The sequence below is a fragment of the Cheilinus undulatus genome, linkage group 5, assembly GCF_018320785.1.
Source record: "Cheilinus undulatus linkage group 5, ASM1832078v1, whole genome shotgun sequence".
NCBI classification, from domain to species: Eukaryota; Metazoa; Chordata; class Actinopteri; order Labriformes; family Labridae; genus Cheilinus; species Cheilinus undulatus.
Window position 1 is genome coordinate 6,550,976 of NC_054869.1, and position 15,963 is coordinate 6,566,938.

Consider the following 15,963-nt stretch of genomic DNA (forward strand, 5'->3'; position numbering starts at 1 on the left):
TTTAGACTCACAATCTAAAATTTTGAATCATATTTTGACCTTTAATTTCATAATAACAAATTTAATTTCATATTTTGACATTTAAGCTCATAATTTTGACTTTCTTTCTAATATTTTTTCCTTTAAAAAACTTAATTTTTCCATTTCAATTTCATGTTTTGACCTTTTTGAGCTCAAAAATAATTTATCATCGGTGCAAAGTTTTTTTTTAAATCATATCTTATTGCTGGTGAAACAAGGTTGACAATTTATGGTTAAAAAGGTGACCCTGTTAGGCCCTTAGGTTAGACCTGAATCCAAAACCCGGCCCCTGTTGTGATTGAGTTTGACACCCCTGATCTTAAGGGTATGACCCCAGAACACATCTAAGCAGCGATCTGGCAGACCATCATGCTCCACTGCCTCTGGTGCCCTACAATATTTTTAATTGAAGTGGCTGTTCATTAAAAACTTGCTTGCATAAGATGTAGGTATTATACAGCAAATCAACGTCTTATTTTCATGGAAGAATTTCACATATTGTAAGAAAAAAGATTTTCAAAGTGCTAATGCCTTCTGGCCTCGTGCATCTCCAGGCTCCAAAAGCACTTTGTGTGTAACTTGTGTCCACATCCTCTCTGCCTTCGCTAAATCTTTTGTGCCATTTAAACACACCTGCACGTGCCATGCAGTGTTCCCCAGACACCTCAGTTAATGAACAGAAGATTGGGCTGCTTTTTTTTTTTTTTTTTCTTTTTTCAATTTCACCAAAAATGTCAAGTTAATGTGTTGCCCAGCTTTTAGGCTGATCATTTCCCGACGCCTTAGCAAACACACATGCTCTTCAGTCAGTAGCTATAGCAGTGAACTAAAGACGTCACCTTTAATAAATAACACTCAGTGTATCTGAACCACATGGTTTTGCCCTCATAAGCGTAGTCGCGTTATTTGATCGCCATACCTTGTATTTTCATTTATTATTATTTTCATGTTATGATGACCATTTTTAATGATTTTATTGTTTTTATTTCAAACCAGTTTGTCAGTGTTTTCTGTGCTAATTTTGCATGTTTAGTTGGACTCTTATGTCCTAAATAATGAGCTTTAATTAGTATATTATGAGGTAAACTTGGTTACGAAGCCATGATGAAATTTTTTGATGACAGCCAAATCAGTGTTTTCTGATGTATCTCTCCATAACAGCTGGTTAGAGGTGATGTCTTAGTATGGTCCCCCTGAAATGGTCGCTTGAAACCAGCCCTTGATCAGCACCACAGAGCGGCACATTTATTCTCACTATTAACAGCCTGGTTATTAGTCAGGATAAGTCTTGTTTCTCCGCCTGGTTTAATTAAACTACTTAACATCTAAACTGGTCTAATAGAAAGCTTACTCTGTGAGAGACAATGAATACTGCCTAGCAACCAAGATGCAGCGGCCACCGCAGAACAATTTAAGAGTAGCAAAATCCATGCTATCAAAGCGACTGCCTGTGGCCTTAGTAGGTAGAATGGGTCACATTTTCCTTGCCTTTTGTGCAATTTGTTGAAATAGTATTTTTAATTAATATGCAGACCCTTTTAGGAAAAGTCAGGGACCAGCAACTTTGTAACTGTGAAAACAGTCAAAATGACTGCCATGGTCTTTCTAGAGTTAATATGCTCATTAGGAAGGAGGGCAGGCATCAGCAAAGTGATAACCAGAAATAGCCGTTTCCCTTCTCAGAATAGTGTGTGAAGACTGTTTGTTTGTGTGTTTAGTTTGCTGGACCACTGCAGACGCCACAGATACCTGTCTCAGTCTGGAGAGGAGCTGGCTCTGCTGCTGAGCAGTCTGCTGGAGAATCTCCTGGCATACCGCACCATCACACACGATGAAAGTCCTGAGCATCGCATGAGCTGCACCGTCAACGTGCTGGTACGCCCTCAGCTGATATTTACCAAAGGGTTAACACTGTTTGTGTGGCACATTCAGCCATACAATAAAGCCTGTGTTGTTCTGCCAAATGCTTAAGAGAAAATGAGAGAGTGTGAATTAAGGATTCTTCTCTTACAGAATTTCTACAAAGAAAAAAAGAGGGAGGACATTTACATTCGGTGAGTCATACAGACGCATAAGCGTGTGGTTTTTGGATCAAACTGTGTCTAACTGATTTGCTTTTTTAATCAGGTACTTGTACAAGCTGCGGGATTTGCACCTGGACTGTGAAAACTACACAGAAGCAGCCTACACCCTGCTGCTCCATGCTGAATTACTGGAGGTCTCTGGCACATTTAGCCTCTTTCTTCAGCTTAAGCAAGATCAAATGTTTGTGGTTAAAGCTGTATAACCTTTGCTTGTACTGCTTTGCTTCTACCTAAATGTCACTGCAATTTTCTCCCCCAGTGGTCTGACAAAACCTGCGCACCTCATCTGATCCCAAGAGATGGGGAGCATGTGTGGACCCAACAGGAGCTAAAAGAGAGGCTCATCCAGGAGATTATTTGCTATTTGGACAAGGGCAAGGCAAGTTTCATCTGCTCTGCATGTGAGCTGGTATCAAATGTTCCTATTGTGTCTTTGTTTTTGCCAATAACCCAAACAAACGGCCGAAATCTTCCACCTGAGTTGACATTGTAAAATCTGACAGGGAAGTTACTCAGGCTCACTCAGCAGCCACAGGTTTCTTTGTTGTGTCAGTGTTTAAATCTCCAGCAGCTACACAACAACTGTTTTCCCTTGGAGCCGTGAGGTGGGCACAGAAGTGACAGCCAGATGGCTCCCGTGTTTTTATGTGTTTTGTCCTCTTTTAACTGAGTGACGCACATGTCTTCTCAGATGTGGGAGAAAGCCATTGAGCTGGGGAAGCAGCTCGCCAAGATGCACGAGAGCCACATGTTTGACTTCATGGAGCTGAGCCAGCTGCTGGTAAGAGGACCCATGCATTTTAATTCAGCTGCACCAACAAAACACTATCACTCCTAAAATCCCCTTTAAAAGGCAGCTATATAAATAATATTGTTACTGCCTCATTAAGGCTATTGACATTAGTGTTAAGAGTAATGGTCTGCAAGATTTTAGTCCAGCTTGAATAAGGCTGTGTGCAGTTGGTTGGAGAAACAACTTAAAGAGAAGGGAAGGCATAATTGTGTGTTAACCTGTTTACTGTTACTTCTTTCAGCCCGGGTAGTGTCTGCTGATGCAGAGGAGTTTTAATGTGTTATAAAGAATTCATAAAGTCTCTCAGCTTCAGTAGTTTAGGATGATTGTGCTCCAATAAACTTTCCTCATGATTTCATCAAAGAAAATTGGAGTCAACTTGTTCTTTTTATTAAATTAAAATGCATTATGAATGAATTATTTGCAGTTGTGATCCCTAACAGACTAATTAGAACATGCTGTGAATGTCCTGCATTTTAATCATCCTTTTTGTCCTTTGTCACAGAAAAAACAAGCCCAGTTCTATGAAAATATCATGCATGCAATGCGGCCACAGCCGGAGTACTTTGCTGTAGGATATTATGGCCATGGATTCCCCTCCTTCCTCAGGGTGAGGAAATGATTACCTGTTTCAGTAGAGATTTAGTAAACCTATCACGCACCATGCCTATGCTGTGAGTTTGCCTTTGAAACGTTACTTGGGGCAATGTGCAATAATGTCGATAAAGGTTATTGACTTTTTTGATGAATCAAGACAATGTTGGAATGAAAACAGCTCAGTCACCAGAACAGCCATAATCAATTAATAAAAATAAGCTACATCATTATTACTTTTATCGTGCTTAATTTGTTGTTTTAACTTCTGAAATTATGTACTACAGAACAAGATGTTCATCTATCGAGGCAAAGAGTACGAGTGGCTCGAAGACTTCAGCTTAAAGCTGCTCTCTCAGTTCCCCAATGCGGTACGGATGACCAGCACGGCGCCCCCTGGAGATGACATCAGTAACTCCAATGGACAGTGTATCCTTAAAAGCCACAGGCAGCCATTTATTGAGAGCTAAGTCCTGTCAGGGTGGGGCAACATGGCACCACATGATAAAGACCCGTATCAGCAGAGCCACACCAATTTCAACTTGAACATGTTACATTCTATTTTACATTCTATACTGCCTACCCCGAATGGGATAAGTGGTATAGTAAATGGATGGATGGATGGTTGGATGTACGGTGAAGGGTTGGGGGGCCAGAGAATATTTTCATCTGACAAAGGGGGGCCGACAGGAAAAGTTTGGGAACCACTGTCTTAAGGACATTAGGGCCTGGGCTACTCAGAAATCCTCTTTGACTTAACTCAGACAAGACTGAGGTTATCATGTTCAGCCCCTCAGAGAGGCTTTTACTAACCATATAACTGTCCAGGTTGGCATCAGTCTGGCATCACAACCAGAAGAATGAAATGATGTCAAAAACTACATTTCCTCTAAACACAGTACTTTACTGCAAACAAGGCACCCTCACTACTTTTAGAATATTTCATGCCAGAGACACAGGAGATATTTTCTCTAAAAGTGTAAAAATTTTTAGGCAGAAAAAAATTCAGTTATGCTAATTTCCATTTTTCAGCCCCAGTAACTTCTACAGAAATTTTACACGTGTGTTGAAATCTGTAAAGAGTTGTCTTTATATTAATGCCAAGCTTATTCATGTAGACCTTGTAGTTGCAGAGAAATACTTAGTTGTGTTAGGGTATGTCATTATCAAGTGTGGACACTGAAAAAGAGCCTAGGGATGAAAGGGTTAATAAAAAAAACACACTATTACCATTATCAGAAACATTCCCACTCATTAACGGTTGCTTCAGCCTTACATCTGTTTATTTTAGACAGGAGCTGTTTATCACGGCAATGACTGTCCCTTGTGTCTTCAAAAATTGTAGTATCGGCACGTTTCTTTCATCAAACTGCATGTAGATGTGTAAATATGTAGAGCATTGTCACTGGTGTCTTAAAAACTATTTTGGTGGCAGGATGGATTCTGTTGGCAAGATATTCAAAACAATTGTCACTCAGTTCATGACTCAAGTGGTTGTCTTGGTTGCATCGTCTTCTTTGCAGATTCACAAGCTAGCTGTGTGCAAACCACCACCTGCTGTATTGGCTTGAGCATGTAGGCAAGTGAGCTCAGCCATGGAATGACGTTGCTAATGCACCAGGGCGTGGTACCGAACTTTTGTGCCTAATGTAAAAGCTAAGTTGCTAATGTTGATATTAGAGTGTTGTACTGCTTATTCTTCACATATTGTTACCCCTAACATTCATTATTGATGGGGGCTATACAAATACAGATTATTGATTAATATGTACGATTGGATATTCTGTGTAGGTGTTTGGGCATTCAGTGGATTACCACCTGGTATAAAATGAGAGCTAGTTGGGAAATTAGCTGACTAAAGAAGGAGGCACAAAGGGAGAAAGTCAGTTTCACTTACAGCCCATGTTTACACTTCTTCCTTTGTTGTGAATTTTAAGTAAAAAGTCATCCAAAAGCAACCCTTTTTCCCTTTTCTTCAGCCATGTTTAGTCACTCTTCAGTCACGTCTTTCATGTTTTTGCAAGACTTGAAGTCAGGTTTAGAGTCTGATAGTTTGTGGATGGGATCTGTTCGTGTGAATGTGTGCCATTTGGTCCTATCGTTGCTCTTTACACCCTAAAGGAGCAAATCCGTTAATCATCATGTGTGGGCTCTCTCGCATCTTAAACAGCTGTTAGGATTTTATCTTTTAGTGTGAGCCAGGCTTTACCAGGTTGGCTTTAGAGAAGCATGTTGTGTCTGTACAATAACAAGACTTGCCTGGATTTTTTGCTCACATGGTCTATATCCTGCAGGATTTATAGTTGGCACTGGGATTCTGTAACTTCACATTTGAGGGCACCATCAGTTAAATATTTTTGAGCCAGACTTGTTTATTTATGGGTGAATTTTGCAGAGCTAATGTATTCCCCATAGCCTTCTATGTACTTTCCATGCATTACTTATTTGCAAAGATTACCATGCTAATTAGCTGCAGTAAAATGCTTAACATGATAAAGAAAACATCAGCATATGTGAGTGTTTTAACACAATAGCATTAAGCTGAAAGCCATGCACAGCCTCTCACAGCTGCAGACATGCCTGTAGACTTTGTTTTGTCCATTATTAGAACGTCTTGGTCTGCACCCTCACCCTGCTCCTGGTCTTGTCCTTATCTGAACTTCACAGACATCCAGAGCTTTACTGTCAAGCCTGTTCTGACTGTACCGCAGCAGTTTAAAGACAAGGGGGTTCCAGAGCAGATATTAAAGTGTGTAACAGATCGTTTTAAAGCTGATTTATTTTGTCGTGAAAACCTCCAGATTTATAGATCTCTGCCAGCTCACTGATGTCCTTCTCTGTGCTTTTGCAGCTATTACAGAACCAATGAAGTGGAACAGTTTCAGTATTCCCGGCCCTTTAGGAAAGGTGAAAAGGACCCAGACAATGAGTTTGCGGTGAGCCTTTTTTAAATTCACTTCAATGCACTATCATGTTGAATCACACATCCATAAATTAAAAAATAGGAAAAACAACCTTGGCCTTGCTAACATTTCACCCTGAAGTTTAATAGAGACTTTTATTCATGCCAGTTTGCTGCAAAGTCAAAAAATTATTGACAAGAAGCACGTGTATGAAAGAGTTTCTGCCGATTAGTTCCCATCAAGACATAATTTTCCATTAAATGGGGAAGAAATGCACAAGATGAAAAGGAATATCTTCCGCTGAAGACTAGACACTGATGCTAAGAGAGGCTGAAGACCCATGTTGTAGATGTGGATGAATGTGGAGCAGAGCATCTGATAGGAGCTGAATGTGATGAGAATCAGAGGTGATGCTTTGTAAAAGGGTTTCATTGATTTGCTTAAAATTACAACTGACAGCCGCTCAAAGCAGAGCAACTTCAAACTCCGAAAGAGATGAGATGATTGGCTCTCAAGGGTCAAGGCAAGATGTGATTGGTTGAAGTGTGAGTGAAACATCCAGAATCAGCTGATAGCATTCAGAGAGAGAGAGGGAGTGAGGAAGAGAGACTGTGAGAGAGATAGGATGTAAATAATGAGTGAGCGTGAAGATGAAGCCCCCAGGATTTTTGCTGGGCTTTGAAGCCAGTTTGACTTAGTGGCCAACTTCCAGTTCTGTTATGTGATGCTCACTGGCCCAAACAGACTTTCTCCCATCTGCTTACAGTAGTAAAGACACATTTGTAATTAAGCTAATTATTTTCTTTTCGCTACATCTTTTTTGGCATTGGAGCAGAATTGTCCAGACCGAACATTGCAGATTTTGAGTCAAATGACAGTTTTTATGGAGGATAATACCTTAGTGACTGTGTTGCCTTAAGTATGCATCAAAGTATTAAACGTGCACTCCTGGCCACCAAAGGCAATATGAGATTATGTTTAGCTTCTGAGAGATGAGAGTCCCAGAGGATGTTTCGCCAGGTTTAGAATGACATCTGTTCTTGTAAAGAAAATACATCATTAAAAGAAAAATAACAAGAACAGAAAGGTCAGAGGGTTTGTTTACTCATGTAGAAACTACAGTGATGTCTGGAATTATTTTTAAAACTCTGATGTGGCAGACTCATGTTCAAAGAGACACTTTTTCCATTGACTGCAACAGTTTGGCCAAAAATATGTATTTTAAGGCTATCAAGCAATTAAAAGTTTAACATGCAATCAATCTCCCCATTTTGGGAAAAGTTTCAGCCTTTAGTATTAAATTTTTTTTATGCTGTCTTAAACTAAGGGTGAGTGACTTCCTGTTTGGATACAGGCCTGCTTTTATTTTGAAATAAGACAAAGAACTTAACTGCAGAAGAAGGAACTTGTTAAGGACTGAAAAGTAAAAAAGGTAAATGTTTAAAAACATAGGCCCAGATGAGTTTTGACTTGTCCACTAAGCCATCTGTGATTTTTTTTAAAAAAGTGAACTGAGACATTAAGGAGCAGTGTTGGACTTATTTTACATCAGTGTGGCTGCAGAGAGACTCTGGTGGCTTAACTAAGTGTGCTAAAAAGGACAATGAAGCATAAGATTGATCGTGATTTGGAAGAAATTTTTATGGTGCCAGTTATTGACATTGATTAATGTTGATTAATGCATTTACCCTTACAACCCTGGTTTATGTTTATTCAGAAATAAGGTCATGACAAGGTCATGACATAATATTAAGGCTGTGTTAAAGGAAAAAAAATGATTTTAAGATTTAAGTGTAAATATCCCACCATCTACAGGCTATATCATCCAACGCAGTTTTGCTGTGCCATCCACAAATACAGGTTAAAGCTATGTCATTCAAAGAAGAAGTCATATGTGAACAGGATCCAGAAACGCTGCCGTCTTCTCTGGGCTGAAGCTCTTTTAAATTAGACTGAGGCAAAATGGAAAACTGTTCAGTGGTCAGATTATCAAAAGCAGAAATTCTTTTTGGAAACCACTGATGCCGTGTCCCGTGGGCCAAAGAGGAGAGGGACCATCCAGTTTATCATCTCAAGTTTCAAACGCCTGCGTCTCTGATGGTATGAGGTTGTATTAGTGCCTATGGTGTGAGCAGCTTACACATCAGGAAAGGCACTATCAATGCTGAAAATTAAGTATGGAGAGGTTCTTGAGCTCTGCTCCCATCCAGACAGTTCACCATGTAAAGCACTTTGTAACGGTGTTTTGAAAGGTGCTATATAAATAAAATTATTATTATTATTATTGTCAGTCTTTTTAAAAGTTTTTCAAAGTTTTACCAAAGTCCCCTAGTGTAAGGCCAGCTTTAGTTGTTTTTAGGTTTTTGGGGTAAAAAAGCAGTTGCTCATTTTAATTCATGTCAACTCGAAGCATTTGAAAAATTATGCTCAACCAGGCCTACAGTTTGATGATCTGTCATAAGTGATTTGTTAAATTTATTTCAAAGTTTTGAACTTTTGGAGTTTTGAAAGTTTGGAGCTTTAGATCATTGCTTTAGTGTCAACATCAAACTTTTATCCCACACAGCCAGTTAATGAAGCCTGGCATTGAACTATAGTGAACTGAACTGATTCATTTATTAATGATATCTATTTATTATTGATGATTATATATCACCCCTCTGTTATGGTGCAGCTTTGTTTATAGCTTGAGAGCTTTTTTTAAATCAGTCTGCCAGAAGGTAAATTCACTCTAAACAGAAAATTAAAATAAAAGAAATAGCCTACCCTAGTTTAAATCCTAATGTCTTCAGATTTGTTTTATTTTTTATTTTCCTGAGTATAATAAACACTTACCAGAGCTGTGTTGTAGTGATAGGAGCAGTGTGAGGCCATTGAGAGAATTTCATAGGACTAAAATGAATTTTTAAATGGGACTCCACCTCCAGCTGTATCTAGGTCTTCCATGTTGAGGACAGTCAGTGGTCTTAGTTGAACTTACAGAAATTTTAACTCTTGAATAATTCACTGGTGTATATCCTTCCTCACAGACCATGTGGATTGAGAGAACAACTTACATCACAGCGTATCGCTTCCCGGGGATTCTGAAATGGTTTGAAGTCAAATCTGTCTCTGTGGTGAGTAATAATAAACTGTTGATTTTTTTCAGCTTCTTTAGCGTCAAAATTTCCTCACGTACGGGTTATTCTCTCTTTAATGAACAGGAGGAGATCAGTCCTCTGGAGAACGCCGTAGAGACGATGGAGATGGCCAACGAGAAGCTGAGTAATCTTGTGCAGCAGCAGGCTTGTGATCGCTCTCTGTCCATCAACCCGCTGTCCATGATGCTCAGCGGCATCGTTGACCCTGCTGTCATGGGCGGCTTCTCCAACTATGAGAAGGTTTGACATTTACCTTTTTATGTGTGTGTGTTTTATGTGATGAGTTAATCTGCTCCTCTCCTTGGGGTCGAGGTTTGTAACCTCTGAACTGCTGAACAGATACTGCTTTACATGCAAGATGCAGAGACATAAAACAGTCACAACCCTCAAAAAACAATCACGTATTTCCTGACAAGACTATGACCGGCAGATCCACAAAGAATGAAATGTGCTGCACTGATAGCACCAGGGTTTGTGCACATTTAGTGTCTGCTATTTGCCCCATTTTTGCACACTGGTGCATCGGTGACTTTGGAGTGACAGAGTGAGAAATATCCAGTTCTCAGACTGAGAAAATACATGTACTTTCAGAGACATGCAGCAAAACGCACACGTGTTGGTACATTCGATGATTATGTGTGGCTCAGAGGCTGATTAGAAAAAGAAAAACCCAGTGATCACACACTGGTGCCACGGCTGTTGTTACAATATCACAGAAACAACATTATCATCAGACAAACGTAGGAAGTCATTTATCAGTCACTCGAAGCTGAGAGAAGCCATTCTTTATGTGGTTAAACTTTGTGCTGCATAAATCAATGTTTTATCAATGTTTAGTACATTCAGGATTATCCTTGCTACTGTTACCATCAGTCCTCACTGCAAGAGATGACAGACCTCACACCACAAGTCTACACAGATGTGGCCTATAATTTTAATAATATAGCTCAGGGGTGTCAAACCCAAGGCCCGGGGGCCAAATCTGGCCCATGGTACAGTTATCTGCCCAAAAGATCATATCATAGTTTTATTACAACTGGTCCACCAGTATGAGGTCTGCAGATTTCATCTAGTATTAATGTGTAAAATTAACCTTGATGATTTAAAATATCCTTGTTAATTCAGAAAAACGTGAAAAATAACAGTAAGAATATTTCAATTTTTAAAAAAAGTCAGAGTAGTTGGAAGTCAGAAAATAAATTAATTTGTGTTTTCATTACAGATATTCAATTTTGCATCTCATAATTACAACTCAAACTTTGACTTTTTGTCTCATATTTTGACCTTCAGATTCACAAATTAAGATTTAAATTAATATTTTTAATTTTCTAACTCATTTTTTTAATTTAATGTCACATTTTTACCTTTTAACCTTATTGTTTTTAATTTTTCTCATATTTTGACCTTTAGCCTTATTACTTTGGATTTAATCGCATATTTTGATCTTTTAACCTTATTGTTTTGAATTTTATCTCATATTTTGTCCTTTAAAATTTATGGCTTTAGTTTTATTTTTATTTTTTGACATGTTAAATTTATGGATTTGAATTTTATCTCATTTTTTTGTCTTTTAACCATATTGTTTTGAATTTTAACTTATTTTTTTGACCAGTTAAACTTATAATTTGGAATTTTATTTTTATTTTTTGACCTTTTTAATTTATGGTTTTAAATTTTATCTCATATTTTGATTTTTTAACCTTATAATTTTGAATTTTATTTCTTTTTTATCCTTAACATTTTTTAAATCGATTTTGATCTCATAAATTAGATTTTTAAAAGGCAAATTTTATCTCATATTTTGAACTTTTACAATGTTTTTAAAATTTTATTTTTTCAGCTTTTAATTTACGGTTTTGAATTTTATCTCGTTTTGATCTTTTAACCATATTGTTTTGAATTCCATCTTATGTTTTGACTGTTTAAACTTATAATTTGAAATTTTGTTTTTATTTTTTGACCTTTTAAGTTTATGGTTTGAATTTTATCTCATATTTTGATCTTTAACCTTATAATTTTGAATTTTATTTCTTTTTTGATCCTTTACATGTTTTTAATTGAATTTGATCTCATAACTTTGACTTTTACAAGGCAAATTTTATCTCATATTTTGTCCCTTAAAGACTTTAACAAATATTATGATTATTGTTAATTTCATGTTTTGACCTTTGAACTAATGTGTTTGACTATTTCTCTCAGATTTGGAGTCTTTTGCCATTGTGACCTTTTCTTATTGCAAAATCATTCAGATTTTCCCCCATAATTCATCACTGGTGAAAATGAGGTTGACAGTTTTTGGTCAGACGTCGACCCTGTTAGGCTCCAAGGTTAGACCTAAATTCAGAATCCAGACCCTGCTGTGATTGAGTTTGACGCCCCTGCTGTGATTGAGTTTGATGCCCCTGCTGTGATTGAGTTTGTCATCCCTGCTGTAGCAGTAAGAAGAGTTCTTCTGATAAGATGCGGACCAAACACATGTCACAGCTGTTTATATGAGACACATTCAAGTCTGTTTTCAGACACTAAAGTGTTTTTTACACTTTTTTACAGGTAAACTGAATTATATTTGGACTGCTGCAAATTAGATTTTATTTCTCCACTGATATGCATAATGACATTCCCGCTGTCATCCATATAAGCTCACTCTGTCTCTTTCAAAAGAATAATCAAATATAGAATAAAAAAATGGTACTGAAGAAGCATCTGTTTGTGCTGTTTCTGCTCTATCTGACAACATGATAAAATATCTTGGACTCCTTTAGGATTGAAAACATTTCAGTGTGCCAAACATGCAGTGTGTGTGCACTAACTATTAGTTTCACATTAACATTTTTCAGATGAATAGCTATGGTACATGGACAAGAATGATTTAACATTTAGATGGACTTCCTCTACATACACCATAAAAAATAGGGAAAGTGTAAATGCAAACTTTTTAAAGGCTGATTTATTTAATGGTGTTGGATATCGAGGCATACTGCTCCAACATTTGATTTTTTACTGTTAAATATGAAATAACATTTCAGACTCACCACTGCTCCTCGGATACTGCTGCTCACCATCAGCTGGAGTGTTTTTTAGACAAAGAGGTGAAGGGCAGACAGGGTGTAAGCTTTATTTGGTAACCAGAGTATTTCATTTTTAAAAGCATGTTTTATTCAGAAGTAGGTCATGTCTAGGTTTCAGTTCCACGGCCCATGGTTGTAAATAAAAAGTTTATCTTAGGATTCACGTTTCCCACTGACAGTTGAGGAAGAGAGAAAGCATTAATTCAATACCTGAGTTCATCTGGTGGAAAATTGCACCACTCTTACTGACTGTTGCAGTTAAAGCTTGCTTTGTAAATTTGTTGTTATTTGTACCACGGCTTTTTTTGCAAAGGGAGCAATTTTGCACCAAATATTTGCACATTCCCGTTTTTACATACATGCAAATAAGACGGGTACCCAGGGTGCGGTTTGCGCGGCTGACCAGTCTGCACTGATTTCCCCTTCTCCTATATGCACCACACACCAAAGTAGAACGATTGTTTTTGGATCTCTCACCAAGACTCTGAAACCTTACTAGTAAAACTAGAGACAAGCAAAAAAAAAGGATTGTAAATTTTTTTATTCTGCATGTTTATTTTGAATTTGACAGCCTTAACATATCTGAAAAGTCTTTAAACTTGGCACATGCATGGGGCCTGGTGAAAAAAAAAAGATATTTTATTGGTTTCCGACACAGGGGATGGGAATTGGCTCGCTAGCGCCCCCTAAACCGAGCTAAAAATTCTGCCACTTGAGGAAGTTTTAGCTTGAAAAATGCAATATTGGAAACATATAAAACAAACTACATAATGCTGTCCTCGATGCAAAAGACAAAATCTTACACATTAAAGAAAAGTGAGAGAAAGAAGTAGAGCTCTCTGTAGAGGCATGGAAATAAAAGTCATGTCTTCAGTGGTCATTAACAGGGAACACTGCTGGAAAATATTATTACATTATTAGGAATTTCAAGGCACCATACCAAGAGAAATACAGGGATAAAAACAGAAAATGTTAGAGAAGTGTGGCACGACTGAGGAAAATCACTTCCATATATTCTGGGATTGTCCTCAGCTGAGTTTATATTGGAATGGTATTCATACAACATTAAATAAGGTTCTCAAAACTCAAATGCCTCTGAATTTTGAGAGTCTTTACTTGGGTCACATTTTATTTCTGAGAAGGAGGAGTGATATAAAACTGCTCCAGGCTCTTCTGGCTGCAAGTGAAAAATGTATTACAAGAAAATGGTTAAACCCAGTTGCACCGATTTTAGAAGACTGGTATGGGATCATTTTGGAAATATATTAAACAGGGGATTTTACTTAAACTCAGCAATGTTTGCAAATTTATTAGAAATAAAAAACTGGAATATCAGATTTACACAAGTGGCTTGTTATGTGCAGTTTTTTTACTTTCATCGTGTTTTGCACTGAGGAGAGGCTTCCATCTAGCCACTCAGCCATAAAGCCCAGATGAGCCAAGGGCTGCAGTGATCGTTGTCCTACTGGAACTTTGTCCCATCTCCACACAGGATCTCTGGAGCTCAGTCAGAGTGGTCATTGGGTTCTTGGTCACCTCTCTTACTAAGGCCCTTCTCCCCTGATTGCTCAGTTTGCTCAAACGGCTAGCTCTTTTGGGGCTTTTCCATTACAAGGAGCGGCTTGGCTTGACGTGGTTTGACTCGGCATGGCAGCCCAGCATGGCAAGGGTTTTTTCTGTTCCACCACAACTGAGCGACCCATTTGAGGGTGCTTCTGATGCGGTGTTTTGGGCCCTGCTTGATCTCATCCTCGCTGATCCCTACACTATCTGATCCTATGACTTTACATCGTTTTAAAGAAAAAATCAAACTGTAGGCAGACAGCACCATTCTCTCCCTCACTCTCTCTCTCCTTCAAACAATATTTCATATCAAAAAGAGAATTTTCCTGCATAGAAGTTAAAGATCAGTCTTCTGATGATTGATTTATGGGTCCCTAGATAGCAGAAAATGGACACAATCATATTTTTGGATTGGGCAATAAGAACGGCATGCTTAAGCCCCAGCTCATAAATTAAAGACTGTCTCTTTCATGGGCTATATGTTTCAAATATCTCCAGTCTTTTCAGTCCTGAATATGTTAATTTATTGGAAGGGGTAAGGGTTAAAGTTTTGTTGTTGGTAGGTACAGAAAACATTGTAATCCTGGAACTGCACCTGGTCTGTCCTGATTTCACTTGTTTAGTGTGAAAACTATCAGACCGGTGTTTGAGCACATGAAATTCAAGTTTTGGTCTTGCGTCATAAACATTTCAATTGCACAGCGAATGCTGACTTAGATCACCACTTTTACAGAGTCCTAGTCAGTCTGAGCAGAGGCAGGGATAAAACATATCTCCCTTTGGGCTGAAAATGTATCATCAGAGGAGCGGATATCAGAAGCAGAAGGGGTAAATCCCTCCAGCAAATTGCACCATCAGAGTGGCGTGCTTCGAGGAGGGGCTGGCTCGCTTTGGCAGGGCCTGGCACGGCAAACTTGTGATGGAGAACTAAATCAGCACGGCTTGATTTGGCGCGGCCAAAAGTCGTAGCGGAAAAGCCCCATTGGAAAAGTCCTGGTCGCACCAATCTTCTTTGATTTGAGAATTATGGATTCCACTATGCTCCTCACCTTCAGTGCAGCAGAAATGTTTTTGTCACCTTTACTGTCAACAATCCTGTCTCTAAACTCTGCAGGCAGCTTCTTTGACCTCATGGCTTGTTTTTTTTTCTCTGATAACCATTGTCAGCTGTGAGGTCTTCTGTTCTGACTGTAGCATCAGGCTGCAGCATAAGAAAACTGAAAAGTAAAGGGGAGTCTGAATACTTTCTGAATGCACTACATATTAACCATCTGAGGAGTAATTGTTAGCATGCTAAGATGCACTAAATTTCTGCAAACACAAAGTAACAGTAAGGGCTGAGCTGGTGACCCTAAAGGAAGAAGCAAATTAGTACAGCTACTAACGTCATGGATGCCAGATTAGCTCAGCTCAGAAGGTGCCAGAACACCGAGGCTACTGTCCTCGATGCACTAGTAGCAGGATCAGTTCTCTGTCATGGTGCTGTTTGGTGCATGTCTTCCCCCCTTCTCTCTCCCCACATTTCCTGTCTCTCTTCAGCGACCCTTTCAAAATAAAGGCAAAAAATCCAAAAGATTTCCTCACATTTTGATGGAGGGATGCACGTGTGAAGATTCATCCAGAATTAGAGACAGATATTTCCCCCACAGTCCCTTAGTGCAGGCTGCCCATATGGGCATATTATTCATATGATTCATCTTATTCTTGTACAGGCTCACCCCAGGGGTGTGTTCTCTCACCGTCACTTTATATTTTGTACGCAAAAATGTGCAAAGGTAACATGAGAACAGGTTTATT

At 38.6% G+C, this 15,963-nt stretch overlaps 1 protein-coding gene across 1 annotated transcript in view; it reads left to right on the top strand.

Moving 5' to 3' along the window:
- dock5 (dedicator of cytokinesis 5) overlaps positions 1 to 15,963 on the top strand; it is a 118,320-nt gene that overhangs the window by 85,543 nt on the left and 16,814 nt on the right. The window contains exons 34-44 of the mRNA XM_041787258.1: positions 1,740 to 1,896; positions 2,035 to 2,075; positions 2,149 to 2,239; positions 2,365 to 2,484; positions 2,797 to 2,886; positions 3,404 to 3,508; positions 3,780 to 3,921; positions 6,160 to 6,241; positions 6,344 to 6,428; positions 9,425 to 9,511; positions 9,599 to 9,775. Of these exons, the coding sequence (XP_041643192.1) occupies positions 1,740 to 1,896; positions 2,035 to 2,075; positions 2,149 to 2,239; positions 2,365 to 2,484; positions 2,797 to 2,886; positions 3,404 to 3,508; positions 3,780 to 3,921; positions 6,160 to 6,241; positions 6,344 to 6,428; positions 9,425 to 9,511; positions 9,599 to 9,775 (1,177 nt within the window). The remainder of the gene's footprint in view (positions 1 to 1,739; positions 1,897 to 2,034; positions 2,076 to 2,148; positions 2,240 to 2,364; positions 2,485 to 2,796; positions 2,887 to 3,403; positions 3,509 to 3,779; positions 3,922 to 6,159; positions 6,242 to 6,343; positions 6,429 to 9,424; positions 9,512 to 9,598; positions 9,776 to 15,963) is intronic.